General features: G+C 34.7%; 2 protein-coding genes across 24 annotated transcripts in view; one reads left to right on the plus strand and one right to left on the minus strand.

The window, feature by feature from the left end:
* Positions 1 to 12,971, plus strand: part of SLO2 (slowpoke 2) — a 228,574-nt gene extending 215,603 nt beyond the window's left edge. For 10 of the 17 annotated variants that reach the window (XM_076371618.1, XM_076371619.1, XM_076371614.1 and 7 more), the window contains 9 exons: positions 1,689 to 1,794; positions 2,109 to 2,236; positions 2,889 to 3,140; positions 3,765 to 3,876; positions 4,013 to 4,189; positions 5,133 to 5,318; positions 5,775 to 5,906; positions 7,872 to 7,985; positions 8,923 to 12,971. In XM_076371618.1, the coding sequence (XP_076227733.1) occupies positions 1,689 to 1,794; positions 2,109 to 2,236; positions 2,889 to 3,140; positions 3,765 to 3,876; positions 4,013 to 4,189; positions 5,133 to 5,318; positions 5,775 to 5,906; positions 7,872 to 7,985; positions 8,923 to 9,822 (2,107 nt within the window). In that variant the 3' untranslated portion in view covers positions 9,823 to 12,971. Of the gene's footprint in view, positions 1 to 1,688; positions 1,795 to 2,108; positions 2,237 to 2,888; positions 3,141 to 3,764; positions 3,877 to 4,012; positions 4,190 to 5,132; positions 5,319 to 5,774; positions 5,907 to 5,980; positions 6,755 to 7,871; positions 7,986 to 8,922 lie in introns of those variants that run through there. The other 7 variants (XM_076371625.1, XM_076371624.1, XM_031982926.2 and 4 more) reach the window with 4 other exon arrangements.
* Positions 12,972 to 20,202: 7,231 nt separating this feature from the next.
* The window catches only part of LOC116429696 (uncharacterized), a 71,564-nt gene continuing 69,153 nt past the window's right edge, over positions 20,203 to 22,613 (minus strand). For all 7 annotated transcript variants that reach the window (XM_031982929.2, XM_076371627.1, XM_031982931.2 and 4 more), the window contains one exon: positions 20,203 to 22,381. In XM_031982929.2, the coding sequence (XP_031838789.1) occupies positions 22,221 to 22,381 (161 nt within the window). In that variant the 3' untranslated portion in view covers positions 20,203 to 22,220. The remainder of the gene's footprint in view (positions 22,382 to 22,613) is intronic.

Below are 22,613 nucleotides of genomic sequence, written 5' to 3' on the forward strand. Positions count from 1 at the left end.
ATGTATGTTTACTGCAATGTTTCCAGTATAACACCGTCAGGCGTGCAAATGGCCTTATTAGGACCAGAAATATTGCATGATACTCGAATAATTATAATCGTTCTACTTTTTTTCTTTCTCTCTGATAAGAAATAATTTTTCTCTTACATTTGTATATGCAAATCTATCCTAAATACTTATAGATTTAATATTTCAAGGAACACATTTTCTTCTTTTGGTTACATGTAAATATGAAATATTTCACGTAAAAGAAATCTAAAAAGAATAGCATGGCATTAAAGAACATTTATATTGTAAGAAAGTGCACAGTCACGTTATGTATTAGTTTTCAGATTCCGATTTCTTTTGTTTTATTCGTTTCTTTGTTAAATAGCTATTTAACGTTTGTATACAGGAGAAACAGTGTCGCTCATATTATATTACAACTCTGAAGTGGATAATTTTAATGAAAATGTATTCTATCGAAATCCTAATTTAATTTATAATACTTCGAACTAATAGCATGTTAGGCATGCAATATCTCGAGCACTCCAAGCATTCATATATATTTTACATTTGTGTATTCGCCATCTAGCACAATTGCACATATTTGTCACTTTTTAAATGTAAATAGCACAATTTGTCTACTGTATACATATTTATAATATATTATTTACATAACACGGTGTATTCAACATTGCGTTGAATGCAAAAAATTAAGTTATCGACAAACTTAATGCAGTTTAGATAATGTTACAATTGATTACTAATTATACTTACCCGTGACAATATATACATTGACAATAATAAGGTAATTATCGATTATAGACGATAAGGTTGAGGGAAACTGCACAAACTGAATAATGTTTTGTTTTGTTTTCTCCTTGAACATGAAGCATTGAGGGAAAGCATTGTATTCTACATTTACGATTTCTTTTCATATAAACTGTCCTTACTTATACCGTTACGTGTTAATCATCTTGTACAAACTAATTTGTCGAAAAGGTTTTTATTAAGAGTATGTACAAAAGCATACAGAAATATTAAAAATTTTCAATTTCATTCTTCTTTCTATGAACATTTAAGGATCGCTTCAGAAGTAGTGCTTTAACAAATAATATTCTCGTAAAAATTTTTCTCCACTTTATTACTTTCCCCACTCTCTGTGCAATATACGAGGCGAACTACGTATAAAGTACAAAAGAACGTAACAGACCACGTTTCTCAACATCGCTGTCATAAAATATCAAGCAAATATATATTACAGCTACCTTTTAACTTTTTTGAAACGATAGAATTGATGTATACAGAATAAAATAATTAAAAGTGGAAACAAAGTATTTCTCTTACATTCCAAAGAAATGTGCAGTACTGAAAAGTGAAGGTATAAATAAAATCTAAGATTATTGAATGTACACTACATAATATGGAGAGGACAATAAAATACGAATATTGTATTCATTCCATTATCGTATATACAATACATACATAAATAGATAATTTAACTATTCGAAGATGACTTTTCTATTCGATGGAATAAAATGTATTTTATTTAATGAAATAAAAAAATATATGCCGATAATTATGAAATAATAAAAAATAAACGTAGTTCCTTGCTAGATACTTAGAGATCAAACCTAAAGTACCAACAGTCGTACACAATTAATGAAAACATGCACAAGTTTAATTTCCCGTCGACGTTGTTGCAGAATCGTCAAAGGATTTCCACCTGTTTCGCCATTCATAGGTGTTTCACCGACACTGTGTTACCTACTTAAAGAAAAGAAACCTCTATGTTGTCTTCAGCTGGCACAGGTAGACATTTTTCCTTGAATAATTTCTGAATAAAAATAAATTACAATATTACAATGGGAAATCAATTACTTATGATTGATAATGAGTGGGCTATAAGGGTGTATGTAAATATAAAATAAAGAGCAAACATTTATTCGTAATATTGAAGGATTTATTAAGGTTCGAATGAAATGGTATTTTATTATATTGTATCTTTTAACACTGAATTCTAAAGGACTGTATGTGTTATAATTGCATACACTCTTCTGTCTAAAGGTAGTGGGTTAAGGACAAATATTTTGAAATGTACATTGTACTCTGAACCATTTCTTTAGGTTTGCCAACACTGTAGCTACAGAAACGCGAAAGATTACAATTGGCAAAACAAGACTATTATACTGGCTGCCGATTACGCCAGCAACGGAATCTACAACTTTATAATTCCATTAAGGGCACATTTCAGGTACTTCTCTTTTCTATTAAAATCTTTCATTGTGGGCATTTCAAGTGATAGCTTTCGAGAAATTCAATTTTCAATAACCCCGTAAATTCCTTATACCATAACTAATATTTAAATTTGCAATCTTACGGCAAAACAAATGTTCATTATTTTATTCTGCAGAAATACGTTACAAAATTAAATTAATTAACCACAAACACGTCAATTTTCAATTCAAATTCATTAATAGAGGTAATTTTATTTCAATTTTTCATTCAGTTCTTCCTACGTTCGAAAAGATTTTTCACATTCGATTTACAGGTTGAAAATAAAATATTCTATAGATAAAAAGGTTGCAATAACAAAAAAATTTGACTAGGTTTAATATTTACAATATATAACATCGTTATCTTATGAATAAGAAAAATATAAAATTATCGTAGAATATTTTACTTGCCACTTAAAGTAAATACATTATATTAAGAATAAACAAGTATTTGAATATTTTTCGAAGTCACATTCAAATTCTTCGATGACAGTGTAATTAATTAAAATCTTTCGTTAAATAAACCCAAAATTGTATTTGTACACGAGGAATATATATCGTTCATGTGAAATATTTAAAAGTATCGGAATTTTTAGACGTTTTGAAATATCTGTGAATAATCCGTATTAGATCAAAAACCTCGTTGAATCCTATCATTCTTCTGCTGGAACGGAAACCGGAAATTGCGTTTCTTGACGCCGTGTCCTACTTTCCTCTGGTATACTGGATGAGAGGATCTATCGACTGCTTGGACGATCTCCTTCGAGCTGGCATCACCTTGGCAGAAAACGTCGTCGTTGTGAACAAAGAACTTAGCAATTCCGCGGAAGAAGACACCTTAGCTGACTGCAATACAATCGTCGCGGTGCAGACTATGTTCAAGTGAGTACTTCGAAATTTTATTAAGAAGTTATCACTGTCCTCATTTGCAAGAACTTCTAGAATTTCATTTCAGGAGTTCGATCGAATTATTCGGATTATACTCCAGAGTCACAGTACAATTGAATAGGAAATAATAAATAGTAACAATATTCAAATGATACGTTACTATGTTTATATTGTTATATTTTTTATAAACATCATTTTATAGTTGTAATTTGTTTCAGTCGAATAATTGCTTCGCACTTAGTTGTAGTATCATTATTTCAACTTATATTTAATATAGTAAACTTGTTACATCTTTTAAAATCTATATCCATTTGTTAATTATTAATTAAACGATTCAGCAAATATTCTTTATGAATCAGATCATTATATGTACATAGATAATCACTTTTCATTGGATAGTATTTTTGTTTCTCGATATAAACAAACTTATTCTTTTTTTAATTATCTCTTGCGTATAATGTTACTTGATTGTAACTCTCATACATTTCGAATTTATATTTCAGGATATTTTTAAACGTTCGCATATACTTACCTCGACTCCTGTTTTCTAGTACTAAGCCTTTGACACTGTATTCCACAAAACTCGAATTTATATTGCACACTTTTAATCTTTTACAGATTCTTCCCGAGTATAAAGAGCATAACAGAGTTATCGCAGTCGAGCAACATGCGCTTCATGCAATTCAGAGCACACGACAAGTACGCTCTTCACCTGAGTAAAATGGAAAAGGTACGTTACAGAATATTTTGTCAACAATCATTTGCTTACGAACAGTTGAGAATATTGTGAAAATACTGTCTAATTTCTAATTGAAAGTAACTATAAAACTCTGAAATCTATTTTAATATTGTATTGTAACTTACAGTGCAGCTCTCACGTTCCCGACCGCGATCTAAAAGCTAAAAGTGCACAGGGGCAAGGGGAATCGGCCGCACGCTCCGCCTCGGTCCTTCCAGGAAACATAGCAGCCGAGCCTCCATGTCCCCGGGATTCGGTAAACATAAAAAGCCGCCGCCGCGCAGAAACGAAATCCGACGCCAATGTTCGTACATCTCACTTCATCGCATTCCGTTTCGCTTGCGTTCTTTGTTGCGCGACTCGGCCAATAACAAGGACATGCCAAGGGTCTCCCCTTGCCCCCGTGCACTTTTAGCTTTTAGATCACGGCCGGGAACGTGAGAGCTGCACTATACTTATATATAGACAATTTAATTCTTACTATCCCACTCCTTATATCAATCCGAGAAGATATTCTCTAACTAGCAACTTAACGGAATTCGTAATTGTACTTGAGATAAATTATTCTAAGCATCTTCGGGTTCTTGATAAGCACCGTTCACATACACTTGACCTTTACTTTGTCACTTTATACGTGCGCAGACGATTTTATCGGCATGCGAGAATTAGAACGGTCTTCCTCATGAGAGTATCAAGTATCTCTGAAACTTTCTATCGAAATATTTCTACAAATATTTGTTGAAAACAGTCATTTATTATTCATCCATATAATTTCTCTTTACAAAAACAGGAAATGACGAGATTGTACTGTGCCATTTCTTTACTTATTTGTTAATGTTAAAATAATTGATTTGTATGTTCTTAAATATCTAAAGGGATACTATTTTTTTAGAAAATGTGTCATACATTCATTCTTAAATTTCATTCTCAAAGGAGCTGAATACTTAATAACAGGAAGTTTTTTTTATATCTATAGTATAAGTTTACGAATTTGTTTGTAAATGTTTTTATCGAACCAATAATTTATCTTGTAAAACGTGCAATACAGAATTCATTCCCTCTCATCTGCTATTATAATAAATAATAAATTAGTTTTCTAACACCAATTTCTACTAGAAGAGTATATTATTTGTTACACATTATTGTTTTCTTATCATTCACGTTGCACTATATTTATTTTTGGATGTTTTTATCACAACACGATAATAGCTTCTAACAATAATCGAACTCTGTAATTCTATCAACAGAGAGAAAAGGAAAGAGGATCCCACATATCCTACATGTTTCGGTTACCTTTCGCGGCTGGCAGTGTCTTTAGCGCGTCCATGCTGGACACACTTTTGTATCAAGCATTCGTAAAGGATTACATGATAACATTTGTGAGATTGCTGCTGGGCGTGGATCAAGCACCTGGATCAGGTTTTCTAACATCGGTAAACAATACCTTACATACTTTAGAATTTCAATTATAAACAGCATTTACAATATGATATTAAAATAATAAAATAATGATACTCTATTATTAAAATATTAGTAATAGAATATTATTATTATTACAATATGTTATGTCTACAAACCTACCGGGATAAAGAAATATATAACGCTTTGCAATCTTAGATCGAGTCAGACTCGACATTCAATTTTATTCCAACGTATACTTGTTTTAATTTTTGCTGTAATCGTTTGTAGTGCCATAATTGTTTCACATAAATGTACCATTTCGTTGTTTCTCGATTGTCTTTCATAAATTATGAATGTACGATATCAAAATATAATTGAGTTAAACAACGTCGATATGTCAACAACGGTTCAGAATGAAAAAACGAAGAGTTAACAAGACACACGTTTCATTTATATACATAAGAGCACTAACAGTTGTTTGATTATAGATGAAAATAACAAAAGACGACATGTGGATCAGAACTTACGGCAGACTGTACCAGAAACTCTGCTCTACAACGTGCGAAATTCCGATCGGGATTTATAGGACCCAGGATACCACTGTGTCGGACACATCTCACGTGAGTAAACGATCCTTTACCATCGAACAAGTCTAAGGATAACTAAGTGATTGGTCCGTGTACTATTGTATAAGGGCAGGAAACAACTTTGAATGGCAGCTGTGAGTAGCGCATGGTTGTACTCCCGCTCGGTCTTTTTCTTGTTCATTTTCCGATGCAACGTTTATAGTGGCCCCTTCCGGTGAGAATTAAGGTTGTTGTCCATTTAACAGCTCAACACCAGCTCAATATCGGATCATCATCAATCAGCGACATTTAGCTGCCCATACATCAACAAGAAATGAAACTGTACTCTCAAAAGTATCAATTGTTAAACAAATGGCTGTAATGATATTACCACTTAACGAGGAAGAAGACAATAGGAAAAAGAGTGAAGATATTCAATGAATTTATTACGGACCATTCTAGTCATCAACGCGTTATTAGTCTGATTGCCAACAAACAAGTAATAGATATAAACAGCATACGATTGTCGTATGATTGGTAACAGATTCAAGTTTCAAGACGATATCGACTTATCAATGATATTTTGTTTTTGATAATTAGACGCATTTCTATTAGAACATATGCACAAAGTAGAAAGAAATGTTTTGTCTTGACTATCATAGATACTCATGAATTCTATCCCTTCGATTTGATGCAGGTTGATGTAAGAAAGCTTCCGATAAATTTCCTGTGACCTTAAAAAAAAAGGTATAAAATTCACCTGTTATTTGTCAAAATAAAGGATTTTTTCCACCCTGTACAAAATGCGGATGATGGTTTGATGCTGAGCTGACGTTGATCTGCTAAATAAACAATAACCTTTAAGCGAGTAGGGTTCTCGCACCCTGACGGAACGATGCTCGTAGCACGTCCTCCGATCCTGAATATATATTAATATATATCCGTGTTAAACCTGCATCGTGTGAAATATTACATTAGTGTTAATCGGACTTGCTTCGTTTAGTCGATGAAGCGTTGCTATCGGTTTCATTTTTGTTCAATTGATCAGTAAATTAATCGCGGTCTACTTTCGGCAGCACACAGTTCTCGTGACAAGTGGTTCGCTGCACTTACATATGGCCATTTTACTGGTTACTGTCTATTCCACTGGTAGCTGTTCTCATTGGTCACTGCGATCTGCAGTGTTTTGCGAAACGTGAAACTGATTCCAATAGGTTTTAGTGCATAGATGATATAGATGATAATTGTACAAGCAGTAGCAGCGTGTAGAAGAATTTGAATGTGCATTTCTATAGGTCATAGCGAATATTCTAATCAGGAAGACGGAATTATGCATAAAACATTAGGTCATCCCATAAATAATTCAATCTCTATTATACTTCTTTTATTTCGAAAAATTAAGGTAAACGAAATCTTCATCAATCTAAACTATATTCTCCATCGTTATCTATAGATTATCCATCTATGCATTGTAATTGGATTGACCCTTCACACTCGATTTATTTTCAATGTCGTTGGGTCCAAAACCTGTATTTATTGCAAGGGAAATGAATTAAAGCAATTCACAGCAATAGAATTCAACGTTCCATATTTATTTTATTTATCACTATTATAATAAGATTTTACCCTTTGCACTCGGAAGTCTCCTCTGAGGGGACATCTTGAATACTGAAATCTCCGAGTGCAAAGGATTAATTTTTATAATATCCTAAAGTGTAGTACTTTTTAAAGTAAAAATGAAGTATAACAAATTTGTATTGTCATCTCCAGAATGGCATATGAGTGCGAAGGGTTAAAATGAGTTTCGTTTATCTGAATTTTTCAATGTGAACGGAGTATAACGAAAACCGCGTTATTTACGGGATGGCCGAATGTTTTCTGTTGACCCGGTGTAATCAAAGGGCGAAAAGTCAGCAGGCCGTATATAAAGAACGAACCACGAGCAGTACCAGATCGTACGAAATCGCGACAACGGTGGGCTGTCTTTAGTAAGCGTAGAATTGCTTGTCGTTTTGACAGGGCGACTCAGACGCGGAGAGCGACGCCGGCGTCGGCGTGACGTACAAGGTGCGTCATTCGGCGGCAGCATCGTGCCTTGCGAATTGCGCCACCCGCGACAAGGGTGCCTCAGCCGTGAGTACAGAATCATCCGGTTGTCCGGTCGGCATTTTTCAATTGTTTCCTTAAATACTATTACACGATTCTCTTATTCTTCTCGCTCTGTTTCTGTCTCTCTGTCTTTCTCTCTCTTCTTCTCTTTCTCCCTCTCTCTCTCTCTCTCTCCCGCTCTTTCTCTCTGTCTCTCTTTTTCCTGTACTTCGAAACTTATGTCACCTCGTTTCATTTTCTTGCATTTTTCTGTTGGTCATCTGTCGATATCTGAAGCTCGTACACCACGCTAGACCGCAGCGCATGTGCCCAGTGTGTCAACGTCGCTTCCCGCCTTAATGCTCAGGATTTTCTCTGTTCGCCTTCAATCTGTAAAATGTTCTTCTCCGCGACTAAAAGGATTCGTGACTCGACAACCATAATACACGTTGACGTTTGGTAGAAGTAAAAGTTGATCGAACATGTCGGTCGTGTGGTCTTTCGCGCGTCGAGAGGTCTCGCCGGAAGTCAGACGAACGAGGGACGGTAGAATTGTTCTTATCTTTCGGAACAAAGATGTTTGCAACAGGGATTCCAGAAGGAACGATCACTTGTATGCTTACCATCCAGTTCTGTCTTTAAATAGACAAATTTATAGTATCTTCAGATTACATTCATCGATGCAGTTGCATTTTTCCTTAATTCACTAATAAAAGTATGCCAGTACAGTGAAAGAAGAAAACGAAAAATTTTACGATATCTTATCCCCTCCCTAACGGTCCCATGTAATGACGTCGACAGAAATTAACGACCAACACGAGTCTCTCTCGTTCAAGCTGAGAAAAAGTTCACTGTCTTAAGAACAATATATCCGACACCAAGCTGTTTGCACAAGTATCAACAATGTATACTAACATACCTCGTCCCACGAGGAAACCTACCAGATATTCGCCATTGAAACGACTTTCTTTCTTTCAAATAGTATTCCGTGAGCCTCGGGGACGAAGCACGCGATAACCACGCGCAGCAGATCGAAAGGGCTGAGATCGCGAACCTGGTTCGTTCCCGGATGGAGTCCTTGAACCTGCCAGTAGCCGACTACGACGACGTCTCGGAGAAGCGAAACAGCCTGTCCTACGTGATCATCAATCCCAGCTGCGACCTGAAGCTCGAGGAGGGCGACATCGTATACCTGGTCCGGCCGAGCCCGTTCTCTGCCCAGAAAACGTTCGAACGGCACAACTCGCGTCGGAAGAGTAACATCAGCTTCTGCTCGGCGCAGCTGGTGTCCCAGATGAGCGCGGTGGTAGCATCAGCTGGGCTGCCAGGCGCTGGACCGGGCAGTCGTCGCGGATCAGGAATCGGCCTGCCCAGAGCTCCGCCGTTGAGTACCACCAAATCGAATTCTCTGTCCTTGCCGGATAGTCCAACGGTGGCCGGCACGTTACGTGGTCGATCGAATTCCTTGAGAGTGGTCGACGACATTCTGCTTAGACGTAGCAATTCGTTGAGGCAAGGTCTGTCGACAACTAGGAGAAAAAGCAGCCTGGAGGACATCGGCCTGGGCGCCCTGTCGCATCCCTCGAATCACAACCCCATCAAGATCGCGTTGAACGGATCCATCGGTCTAGAAGTGACTCCGCCCGAAGAGGGCTCGCAGATGATCGGCGCCAGTAACACTGGCATCCTGGACGTCGGCCTGCCATCCATGCCGGAGCTGACCGCTGCGCTGGGGTCCAACCACGGCACCGGTTTGGGTGGCTCTCTGAGCGGCCTCCACGACCCGCCGAGCATCCAGTGCGCCCTGGGATCACCATCCCAGGCGACGCAGATGCCGAGCAGCACGCAGGATCCGCAACACATACAAGGGACAATAGTATGATATAACCTTATGTGGGGACGCAGGCTCTCCGGCGTGGCACGAAACAAGTGGCTGTAGCGTTCCCACATTTCGCGTGAAGATCACTCGATTGGGATGTGTCGGTGGTGAATCCTCGGCATCCTGACATTCGACGAACCGGTGGGACTGAACGGTGGCGACGATCACGGATAGTGAGACGGCCGGAGAGCAAGGTGTTTCAGTGACACTGCGGATAAAACGGGAAACAAAGAAAATACCGAGACCGTACTGTACGAACGCGGTAAACAGCTAGATGAATGTTTTTTTTTTTTTATTCTGTTTCTTGCATAGTTTCAGTTAGCTGACACCATGACGGTATGATTTACGCAAACTCGGGGACCTAAACGTGGCGTCGTAGAGCTGCGACTGTGATACACAGATATATTGAATTCATTTGTACGTCTCGGCAGGTGGGTTACTATAATGTTCCGTAGATTTCCTTGATTTTCCTGTTCACGATTGTTAACTGTAACGAACAATAAGATCTTGTCGGTTATTTGGTCGAAGTTCTTCCTCGAAGAATATTCAGAGTTCCTTGCCGCGTTTGGTGTGTAGAGATTTCATTTATGTTGACGATTAGAATAAAATCGGTGAATGATTTTAAAGGAAAAATCGCAACAACCTAAAGCGATGGAAAGATAGAAAATAGAGAATGTTGACAGATCTTTTCATGTTTAAGAAAAACAGTGATCACACAAAAATTGGGTGCTGATTGAACAAAACCATTGTGTTTAATGAAGGAATGAAAATCACGGTTGAATATAACTATTTGATAAAGGATTTCGTTCAACCCAGCTCTGTCGACGTACAACTGTTTCGTCGAAACTACGATTACAGTTTTAGTAATAATTTTCTCTTTGTAGATAGTACAAACAGATACTACCGAGTAACTGAAGTCCAATTGATTGCCCGGCATCGACGAAGTTGCGTGTTGTTGAGCGTTTTATTTTAAAGTGATCATTAATCCCTCATGGTGTGTATAGTGGGCTACGTTCTTAAAACGTTTTGCTCTCTAGTCGGCTCTGGCGTATTGACCTCCGTACATCCAATCAAATATTTATGGCCATCTCGATGATTGCACAGGCAAAGTGAAAAACGGTGCATGCCAGAGGTCCATTAATACAATTGATCAATTCAAGACGATTAAATTATTAAAGTAATGTTATGAAACTAATGACAATGGACAAGAGTTTCCCTTTCATTTTTATAAAATTTTTCATAAGATTAATATATTCGTTATCGTTTATATAGATCGTATGGAATCATGAGGGTTTCAAGTTTCCTTGAAAAATCAGTCTCATAATATGTGATTCGATTAATTTTCCAAGAATTGGCGCAATATAATACACCACTCGAGATTATTAAAAAATCATTTGCTCTATGGCGTTCTATTGCGTAATTTCTTCATTCCTGGTTTGTAAATCAAACCTGTATATAAATTAGTTGTAAAAGTAAATTGAAAAAAGAGTGTTGCATTGAAGATAATGATTTAATTGATAGTACTGTTTTTCAAACGATTCTAGTTACAAATGCTTTAGACAAGATGTATTTACTTGGCATTAGAGACGTCGTATCTGGAAGCAGTTAATTTGTTTTTAATACAAAGTACATACTTACAGCTGCTTCTTTTAAAAGATACAGAAACTGTAGACGATTTCGAAATAAAAATATAATCGTTCAAAATCTCATTTATTTTTGATTACTCGATATAAAATCAATGAATCTTTCTTCTTTAAGAAATCTAATCTCTAACGAATCTAACGTAATCAATATTTGTATTAAACAATTGACGACTTCAGTATAGTTTCTCTAATATTCCATTCAAACACCGTTTCGCTAATCACATTTATTTCAAACGAAGAGCCATTTCAATGTCACGTAAGAACGCGGACGATGTTTCGAGTAAATCAGAATTTGCTTTGACCGCATGCCTATGGAAGATGTAAGCATGCGGGACTACGTTATTCTGATTTACGTAATCTACGAATTCTATAATAGCATGTGTATAACGAGTTCTTGTCCCTCGTCAAAGAGATAGCTAAGGAGAGTAGGTAAGAAAAGAGAAAAAGTTTTCCTAGTTCAAGTCCCGATTCCTACGTAGGGTCACATTCCGTCGTTGAACGCGAGATAATTTTATACTAGAACAAATTTACGACGAGAGTATATTATATGAATACGACTATAAATATATAAATATATTGACCATTTTAATCATATCACGCGAAGAAAGAGAGTGACGCCGATTAAAGAGGTGGAAGTAATTAATATGTGTGTGTGTGTGTGCGTAGGTCGAACAAGGGTTTACAAAAATGTTTTGAAGGAAAACGAGAACGAGGTACCAGAACTGAATAAAATATCGTGTGAACAGTCAGGACGCATACTTCCATATAGGCAAGCGAAGTCCTAAACGTATCTAACGGGATCTGAAAATTCTCTGTTTCTCGTTTAAACGGTGTTCAGGATTCCATTGAGATTAGACCACCGTGGAATTCGGACGAAGAATGGTTAACGCGGATATATACTATTTTCTTCTCTTCTATTAGTTGGAAACGCAGTCTTATCTGTACATTTTATCAGAGATTTTCGAGTACACGTTTTATTGGGAGGAACTCATTTATTCTTAGCCACGTGAGAGCAAAGTTTCGACAATCCGTTCAGATCAGTTAGTCAGGCGTAAGCGTCGTTAGGGGATGACATATTAAAAATATATCTATTTATCGACTCGACGCTTCGAGCCAAAACGCAATCGTTTCTCGACCAATTTACACACTTTCCCGACCAAACCTCGTCTTATCGAGTGTACGTACCTGCTTCGATGCTGCTTCCGCTATGCCCAACCGGTTCCACTATTCAATTATCTGCAATCGGATTAACTTAGCTTATCGATCACGGTGAATCACGAACCAACCGGTTCATGGATCGTTACATGTACGGTATAATGATTTTGGATCAATACACTTTCGAATCGCAGACCCTTACGTAAAATTTGATTGAATTTCAGCCATCCTAAACGGGCAGATACATTGACAAGTGATTCACGACATTTTTATCTGATTGTGACTCTCATGATCTGTATAAACTAGGTTGCTGGAGGTAAATTCACTTGCAATAGTGATAAAATAAAATAAAATTGGAGTGTATGCACTTTTGCAAGTCGCTATTAGACAAAAATGTCGCAAGTTTCTAGCTAGTGTATCAGCACTTTAAAGGAAATGAACGTATACGAACATCTCAAACTGATTGCTGTTTATTTTCACGGCCTTGTTCGTTCAAATAAATTATTACTGAACGTTTTTCATGTAACGATATCCTTTCTCGATGCATTCTTATAAATGGTTGTTAAAATTTCGTTCTTACGAATAACTGCAAATTATAATTGTTTGAATTTAAAATGTCGAAATGTAAAAACAATTACTTTGAAACCGTATTTCACATGGCAGTTGAGATGGAGGTTTTTACGTTAGTTCTTTGTTTGTCGTGTTATATTATACTTTTTCCTCTTCAATCACTTGTTTCTTAAAGGCAACATTCTTGAGGTTATATCTGAAGTCGTATGGCAGAACAATGAAACTTATGTATATTCATATATGAATCACATGTTAAATAGCTTTAATTCTTTCAGGACGAATGTTGCTATATCAGTGATGTCAAGTTTTCATATCTAAAAAACTTAAGAGAGTTTAACTGTTCAAACACTAGAAAATCAGTACAAGGTTTCTTTCTATTTTAGTAGGTATTTAAAGATTATGATACGTTTTCGATTTAGTTTAGAACTCACTCTGCTCTTATCTTAAAAAGGAATCAATTTTTGGTGGAATTTTCCTTCTACCATAGTACGATGTTTATCTTGTGAACCATCTCGAACCAAGACGAATCATTTGAAAATCTAATTCATGTTTTTCCATGCGACTACAGATGCAAGAGTTTTGGATGTAATATACCTCATTTATGTTATAAATTGTATCTGAAAACGTAAATCCATATATTTTCTATTTTCTTTCCTATTTCACGATTAACATTTTTTAAAGGCCTAATCTTGTTAAGACACGTATCTTATGGTTTCGAGTTGAATAAATGAATCTCAATAGGCACTTCTATTATACTTCGTCGTTTATTTCTTCCGCCATTGACACGTTAATTGCCACGAAAATTGTCAGCGTTTTATAGAGCACCTACTTGTCCTTTCGTAGCAAAGATGAATGGTATTAGAAATATATAATCATTAATAATTTGACAATCCTTACGTTACAGTTTTACCTAATAATACATTTTTAGCCATACACGCTATTATAATTGTGTTTTCAAACAATTCGAAAGCGGCGGTCATCGGTGACCACCATGGCAATCAACGTATCAACACTAGAACTACCGTAACGATCAAAATGATGGGTTCTCCATTTCTATTTTTGCAAATATTGATATTTTAAAAGCATTAAATATCCGAAATAATTTAAAAAATAAAATAACGTCGGTGCGCTATTAAATGCTCGGTAGTTTTAGTGTTAAAGAAAGAAAATGCTATTCAGTGTGAAAAGACAGGCATGATTCATTCAATCAAATGAACCCCGGCGAATCGAAGAAAGTATTTTGAGATCTTGTAGCTTTCGTTGCGGCAGACAGTGAAGCAAATCAATCAGTCTCCTTCGATCCGAATCATTTACACAGTCTCTTATTCTAATTAGTCTAAGTGCGAATGACTTTTTGTAGCAACAAGTCGGTAATCCGACAATGTTGTCCAAGCATTGATTCCCTCTTAAATATTTATCTAACAGTTTCCTGCCTCTTTAACCCTCTCTCCCTCATGAACTCTCTGTCTTTCTTACCTTAATTAAAATAACGAGATTCGTTCCGATTACGAGCATCAATTATCTTCGTTGACGTTACTGATGCATACCGTCTTGCACACGTTACACGCATGGTTAAGATATTTTTGCAAAGAAACAATGATTTTCCGTCTATGTATCGAGCTGTGTACGATCAGCTTGATCCATGACAAAGGTTCTCGCATTTATAATCATGACGATCACCTTTGAGAATTTAGAACAAAAATCTGGACGTTTCGTTGAGAAGATACGAAACAGGAACAGACGTTCTTGAACAGTGATTTTGAGTGTGAATATATGGTACTAATTTGTAACAACAATGAACAGCTACATGACAGGATTTTATACATCTATGTCAATGCTTTTTGCCATTTGGTTAGACTTATTAAGAAATACTCAGACTTCACATTGAATTTAATTATTTCGCATCGATGGATCGATATGTAAAAGTCTAAAACCTGAAAGAAAATTTAATCAAATAATTCACTGTTATGTATAATATAATCATAGAAATTGTCTACTTTCTGAATATAAACATCAGCAAAAAGAGTTAAATTACAGGTGAAGTGAATTAATGAAAGAACGTCCTGTGCTTTCATTCATCAGTTTATTTGTTACAAGAATATAATTATTAGTCGTTCCGGTGCGTTAAACTATGCTTAATTTTAAATGATAGGAAAGATCTCGAAGTTATAAAATTCTATACGCAAGGAATGGTTCAAACGGAATTTATAAAATTTTTGATCTAATATCCGGAACATCGTGGATGTTTCTAGCTTTGAAACTAGAAACCAGGAGGATCACATGAAATTTTAACCAGTTTGAAAGATCGAAGTACCAATAACAATGCAAAGTAAGAAACAATGAAAGCAACGTGCGAGGGAACGAGGCAGTTACAGCTAAGCGAATGAAAGTTACTACGATAAGAAAGACACAACCGACACAGGTTGTCCAACAATGTATGTAAGTAAGTAGGTACATAGGTTAATTGCCGTAGGACCGATCGAAAACAAATGTGACCTGAAATTGAAGAGAATTGTTACGATTCGTCGTCATTACCACTGCGTTGTGAAAGCAAACTGTTTCGAGTATAACTTTAAGAATTAATATCTCCGCAGTTGAATCGAGTGCAATTGGTCACCGACGTTCCACCACGGGGTAAATCCTTAGCTAACTCTTTCGTCTGTTTGCTCTGCTCACCGTCATATGCGAAGGACGGTAAGCGAGCGATGCACAATGACGAAAGTGAACTTTCAGTTGTCAGTTGGATTCGATTCGACTTTAACCTGAGATAAGTCTATCGTCAAGCAGTTGCGTTAACATTTGTATAAATAATTAACGAAAACGCGGAACAGGCGTCCACGATGAACACTGAAATTTTCTATTACGATAAAGGAAATTACACGATTAATTGGACTAAACGATAGGATAAGCGTGAATCGAAGGAAACACGAACTAACGTGTCACAATATATCACTGTGTTGCCAATGAGGATTAATGTACGCTAATGTTATAAGGATGTTCCGATGCGTATGTGTCAGAGAACAATTGTCGTTGTGTCTTCATAGAAACACGATTACTTTCGTAATGTCGCGAATCCTCGAACCGACATTCCCTTTTCGCAAGTTCCTTTTCGAATTATACACGTATAGCCAATTGAAAAGGATTCTGAAAGCGAACCGTGAACTGCCGAGCTTGCGACAACGAGGCGATACAATTCTTTATTTTAAGAACACCACGATTCGCATTTTAACGAATCGCTTTAACCCTCGGAGTACTGAAACGCCCGTGGACGGGCGAATGCATACTGATCCGCATCGTTTTCTTTGTCACTTGGGAAAGTGATTCTTCATTTACAATGAATATTTTCAGCGGAAAATTGTTTTCTTTTTCTGGAGAATGCGAAGAAACAAAGGAGTGTCACTAATATATAAATAGGTGCAGATAAAGGCCTCCGAGAGTTAATAAATGATCAAAGAGTTGAAACCTTTCGAATAGAATGAAGCATTTCAATGTAATTCTTCGAGATGAAGTGATTTTCAGTTGTACACGTTGTTCAATTAATTGTTTCCTTACTGAATTCAATGATTATGTGTTAACCGATTTCGTTTGTTGAATTGTTATTGAAGCGGCAGTTAAAACATAATTAAATAGTATTATTAGGGTAAATTCATATTCCTTTTCATAACGTATGAAATGAAAATTAAGTAGGGGTTTATTACTTTACTTGGTTTCATGATAATAAAGACACAAAACCTGTATTGGGTTTTATAGAAGTTATTAATCGGTTTTGTTACGATCATTTAATCATGCTCTGTTGAATTGTTACTGTTACTATTTAATTGACCAATTAATGTTTACTCGTGTTTTATAATGACCACTAATCTTCTTAAGATTTCCGTACGTCACATTAGAAAAAGTAGATGAACAAGATCATTGATAGTTAAATACTAATAACAACTAAGGTTCATAATAAAAACGAGCATTGTATAAAGTAAACAAAAGTAAGATCGAATAGTATTTTTCAAATGATTTTTTGCCAAATTTATTACAGTGAACAATTTTATATCTACATTGGAATCTGATTATATGATTAATTAATGATATTCTTATATTACAATATCAGTATAAAATCATTTTTATAAATATTCCATATAAACTAAGTTAAAATAGAGAAAATTGAAACAGTATAATAAATTTTAGTTCAATCAGAAATTCAAGTTTAATTTAGACTGTTTCAATTATGAACCTATTTATCAGTGATTCACACAACAGAATACTTTAGAGCTGTTACATGTGTGTACTACAATGACAGGTTGCACATAAATAACGTGCGACTCTGTTCTTTCGCCAAGTGTAAGTTTCTTTACTCGAAATTGGTATGACCTAAACGAATACCTTTATCTTAATTCTGTTTTTATTATTCAATCATTAATTCTAGTATAATTTATATTAATTCCTCGACGAATTATTGTTGCTAGAAATTTCATTAAGAAGTGTAAGATGTATTCAAATATTTTCAACAAATGCGGTGGGCAAGCTAATGTATCGGATGAGTTCATAAGTTGATGCGTATATTTATTTAACATCACTGTAGGATATTGAAATATTCTGTATTAAGCCGTAATCAAATAACATATTTTCAGGATATTCTTGGAAAGATAAGTATAACAATATTACTTATTTTTTTACAAAGAAAGATTTCTATCACAGAATATACGCACGAACTTACGGACTAATCTGATAATACGTCATAAAAAGCTAGATTTAAGCAGAAGTATTTCTAGACATCAGTCTGTAATTACAACAGTCTTTCGAACTGTAGATTCTTATACGGAAGTCTAAAATTGATTATCCTTTCTCAGTTTCCTTTTAAGACATGTTAATTATAATGAATAGTTGTAGTATACTACAAGATGATATTAATGCATCAACACTTTGATTACTGTCAATTTCATTCAAATATTCGGCTGCATATCAAAATTAAGTCTTTACCATGTTTTCTGTACTAATTTTGTATATTAATAAGTAAGTACAATATCATTTTCTTGGGTTCCATATTGCATTTTATAGTTAAAGAATTGCGTTCCGTGAATTTTCGGAGACCATGTGCGAATATGATCCTCTACTTTTATTAAACTGTGTGTACCGTTTATTTCTAATAATAGCTTAGTAAAAGGAATTACTAATAATTTTTAAAGATATATAACTGACAGATCAAATAACATAGAGATCTTGTACTCAAAGTTGATGGCGACAAATACATACACGATAACGAATTACATAAATGTTTTCCTATGTAAATGATGTGTTTAAAGGTATCATAAAACAATGATATAACTAATCACGAGAACAAATTCTTTCTATATTTCTTCAATTGTAATTCAGACAAAGAAGTAATCATGTGTAATATTTATCAGTGCAGATAAATATCGCGTGAAAAGTAATTACCACGATTCGATGGTTTATTAAAAGCAATTTAATTTTAGTATATTCTCGTCTATTCGTTCTTTGTAAAGACTACTGTAGTAAGTGTAAATAAGTTGGAAAACCATTTTCGTTCTCGACATTTGTTTCCTCCTCGCCAATTTTATATTAATAACCAAAAAACTAATACAAAGTAAATAAACCATTAATACGAAAAGAAGCGAAAAAGAGATCTTTACCATTAACTACTAACACTTACCTGACACTTCTTATTAATGTGAACCGACAACTTATTTACGCTCCCAATAATACTGGTTTCGTTATTGAAGAAAAAGAAACAAACACTAATTGTCAGAAACTGACAAAAGGAAAGAAAGAATGTCTACTTCAATTATTATTATCCACGTTTATGAACGTGTTATAATTAGACTACGGATGTTTATAGATAATTCTATATTCATAAATTAAAACAATAAAATCAACAAAAAATTCATTCCAACAAATACCTACATAGGCTTTATTAATTTGAAAATAAATATTTCACCAAATATTACATTTTTGTTACAACTTATATATTTCGTGGACTTGAATATATTGTAAATAATAAAAAAAATCCGTAGTGTAATTATAATTCAGTACTGTGGAAGAATATTTTCCTTTTCATCGATGAAACACAAAGCATTAACTGTAACAAACATTCCTTTTCTTTTGCAAATGAATGCGAGATCGACGCACGCGACAAACGGATCTCGTTGTTTTCAGTACTGTTTAACTCGTTTTGACACTAAGATTTAAACTAACTCTCGACCACGAAAAAAAACTATGAACGGCCGTACGTAATGTAAAATAATAAGAACAGAAAAACAGAGAGAGAATGTACCTACATCTATTCTATAACGTGACGTATTATTACGCAACGCGTGCATGTAAATTTATTATAAATAAATTATTATAAAGCGGATACACTTTTATTCATGTTTCGACAGTATATTAATAGTGACCAATCAAATCTTGTCCATTTATGAACACCCTTGTAATTCTTCCCATGAAACTTAAGTTTGATAAATGTTCGAAATCTGACATAGAAAAATATGTTGACATAAATGTACCTTTGTATCTACATATGTAAACAAAACTCGTGAATCATATATGAAAAATAATTAAGAGCTATGGCATTAATTCCTTACCGCTTTTAGGATATCTAATTACAGATTCTAGAAAAAGCTACTCGAATACTAAAAGCTTACCTTATTTTTATGTAGCTTTTATTTGTTTCTTGCTAAAACTTACAATTAGACACAAGTTCTATGCAGAGGTGCAAAGAAGGATTATGTTCTGCTTCACAGATAGGAGAATGAAATAATCAAAAGAATGCTTGAATTAGTGGAAAACCACGAGGTTATAATTGATTTGATTTTCTTAACACATTTTCATTGTGAAATGAATGCTATTATTATATGTATACAATAACGACCTTAGAAATTGCATCATTTTAAAGTTATAAATGTTTGTTGTTTAACTTGTATGTGTTCATTAATCGTCTGCTGACAACTAACGGTTCGATCTGCGTTACAGGAAACACATTTTGTTACGTTTATAAATCATCAAATGGTTGAAAATAAATGTATCATTTACTAAATTTCTAAATGCTGTACACTTTCGACAAATCTACATTGCGTGCGCATACAGTGGTACAATTTTACGGACTACAACTGTAGATACGTAGATACACCGTTTTCTTTGAAATACACAGTTTGCGCATAAGGTACGGAAACATAAATTAAAACTATGCCCGCGTCGATTGAAGAAACAATGTAACTCTAAAATCTCAGTAAAACTGAACTCTAAGTTGAAAGAATAAACGCATTCTATCTTAAAAAGTAGAGTCGAGAATTTGCTTCACAATGTATTTCACTTGGTCGAAATGAAAAGAAATTTCTATAATAAACGTACGTTTATAAATTATCAGAATATTTTCGTTCGCTGTTACATGCTATGCAGACGTAATGATAGTAATAATAATATTAATAATAATAGTAATAATAATAGTAATATTGTCGTGAGAAACGTTACAAATGCCTCTCGTTTTGCGAGATGTTGAGGTAAGGAGCGAAGGAACAATCGGTAGTCGTCCGATTTCTCATTAATACTACTCTTTCTTGCTAATAAAGATTATGTCTCTGATTAATTTTTCAATGATTCGCGTTTCAAACAAATAACGTAGCGATTAACAAAACAAAACGTGTAAAAACATTTCGACAGACTTTAAATATCTCTTATACAAATGAAAAACTTCAAATAATAAAAATCGTACAAATCAATGTCAAATTAAACCTAATAGATTCTTCAATTTGCATCAGTTAATTGCAAATAAAATTCATTTAATAGTTCAAACCGTTCACAAATATGTCAATTACATATTAAAGTAACTTTCACGGATACGATATTTGTATTCGCCATTTCTACACAATTTCGTTGAATATGCTTCTTTGTGTATAAATAACTTCAAGTTTGCATCAATAAACATTTTCGGACCATCTGATTAAGGAGAATGCAAGGCGCAGTATCATTATATTATCGATGTCCAAAGTTCAATTGTTGTTTCACGATACATTATCAATTGATTTTAATTATCGAATCGAAAGAGACGAAGTGACTGCGATTACGTGTAGTACGTGGAATGTTTTTATTCTATGCGTATGCACATTTGTGTTATATACATATATTATGCGTATCGTCGTCTACATACGATATATAAATACAGCATTTAAATACATTATCGACAAGATCGTGGGATGACTCCAGCAAAACAATCCAATGCCGTGGATTCATCGACCGTGTAAAATATTAAGAAACGTCCGCCAATGTAAATTATCTTTGGTGAAAACATAATAAAACGCGTTCGTAACAACTATTCGCAAACGGCACCACGAATTTACGAATGCGTCAACAAACGTCGGTGCTTAAAAATAAATTATTCGTTCGTGACACAATGAGAAGAAATGAGAATCAAAAAGAGATAAATTAACAACGTGCTCGGGTGATTATTAACACGTTCTCTGCCATGCGTACATTTTTTAGCGCACGTCGAATACGATCTTTAAGCCAACAGAAATTTTCGTCATTAAATCATTTGTCTTGCCATTCCATTCGGTACTTTTATTCATTTATACTACTGTATGTTCTTTATTTCAAGTATTAAATTTGCGATAAATAATTATCCAAATCGCAAAAAAGAACATGTACCAAACAATTCCAATTACATTCAGCAATCTGAACGTATTACCATTTACGTTGCACATAGCGCGAATCGACATTCAAGTGAAACAAGTCCAAAGAACGTGTTAAATCTTATTGCAGTGAACAGCAAATTTTCTAACCATTTCGTTAAGTAATAAAAGAACCGATAAATCACGCAATAAAATTGTTAGGCATGATTAGATCTCGTGAAGTGACGTCGATACAAATGAGAAATTGCGGGAATCGATGTATAATTCAATGACGATAAAGTAAAAAAATAATTACAAAAATGCGATTAGAATGTAAAATTTAATTAGGGAATCAAGAAACGCTCGTTTCTCATGGGCGTTTGCAAATGTTTATTAAAAATACGGTTCGCGGATAAGTGACCTAACAGGTGCTCTTCACAGGCTTCAACACGTTTTCCGTAAACTGACCAACGATGTTACCCCTCGGATGATAACAGGCAACCACTACGCAACTTCCGTCTCGTTTGGCCATCGCTATGCCCATCTCAGCGGTGTTCTTCCAGACAATTTGCGTGAAGTGACCTGTTCATTCAGAAACAATCTCTGTCATTAATATAACAACACGTAAATATCTCAATAGATATTAACATAAAAACTGCAAAGTCTGTAAAATTGGGTCGCAGTAATTTCAGTAATCTCAAAGTAATTACAATTTCATTTTTTTTTTTTTTTTAGTTTACAGTACAAAAAGAAAATGGAATATGCATTTCCTACATTTAATAATCCTTTTAAAAAAGAATCCTATTAATTTATA

This window comes from Nomia melanderi, chromosome 10 (assembly GCF_051020985.1).
Source record: "Nomia melanderi isolate GNS246 chromosome 10, iyNomMela1, whole genome shotgun sequence".
Classification (NCBI taxonomy): domain Eukaryota; kingdom Metazoa; phylum Arthropoda; class Insecta; order Hymenoptera; family Halictidae; genus Nomia; species Nomia melanderi.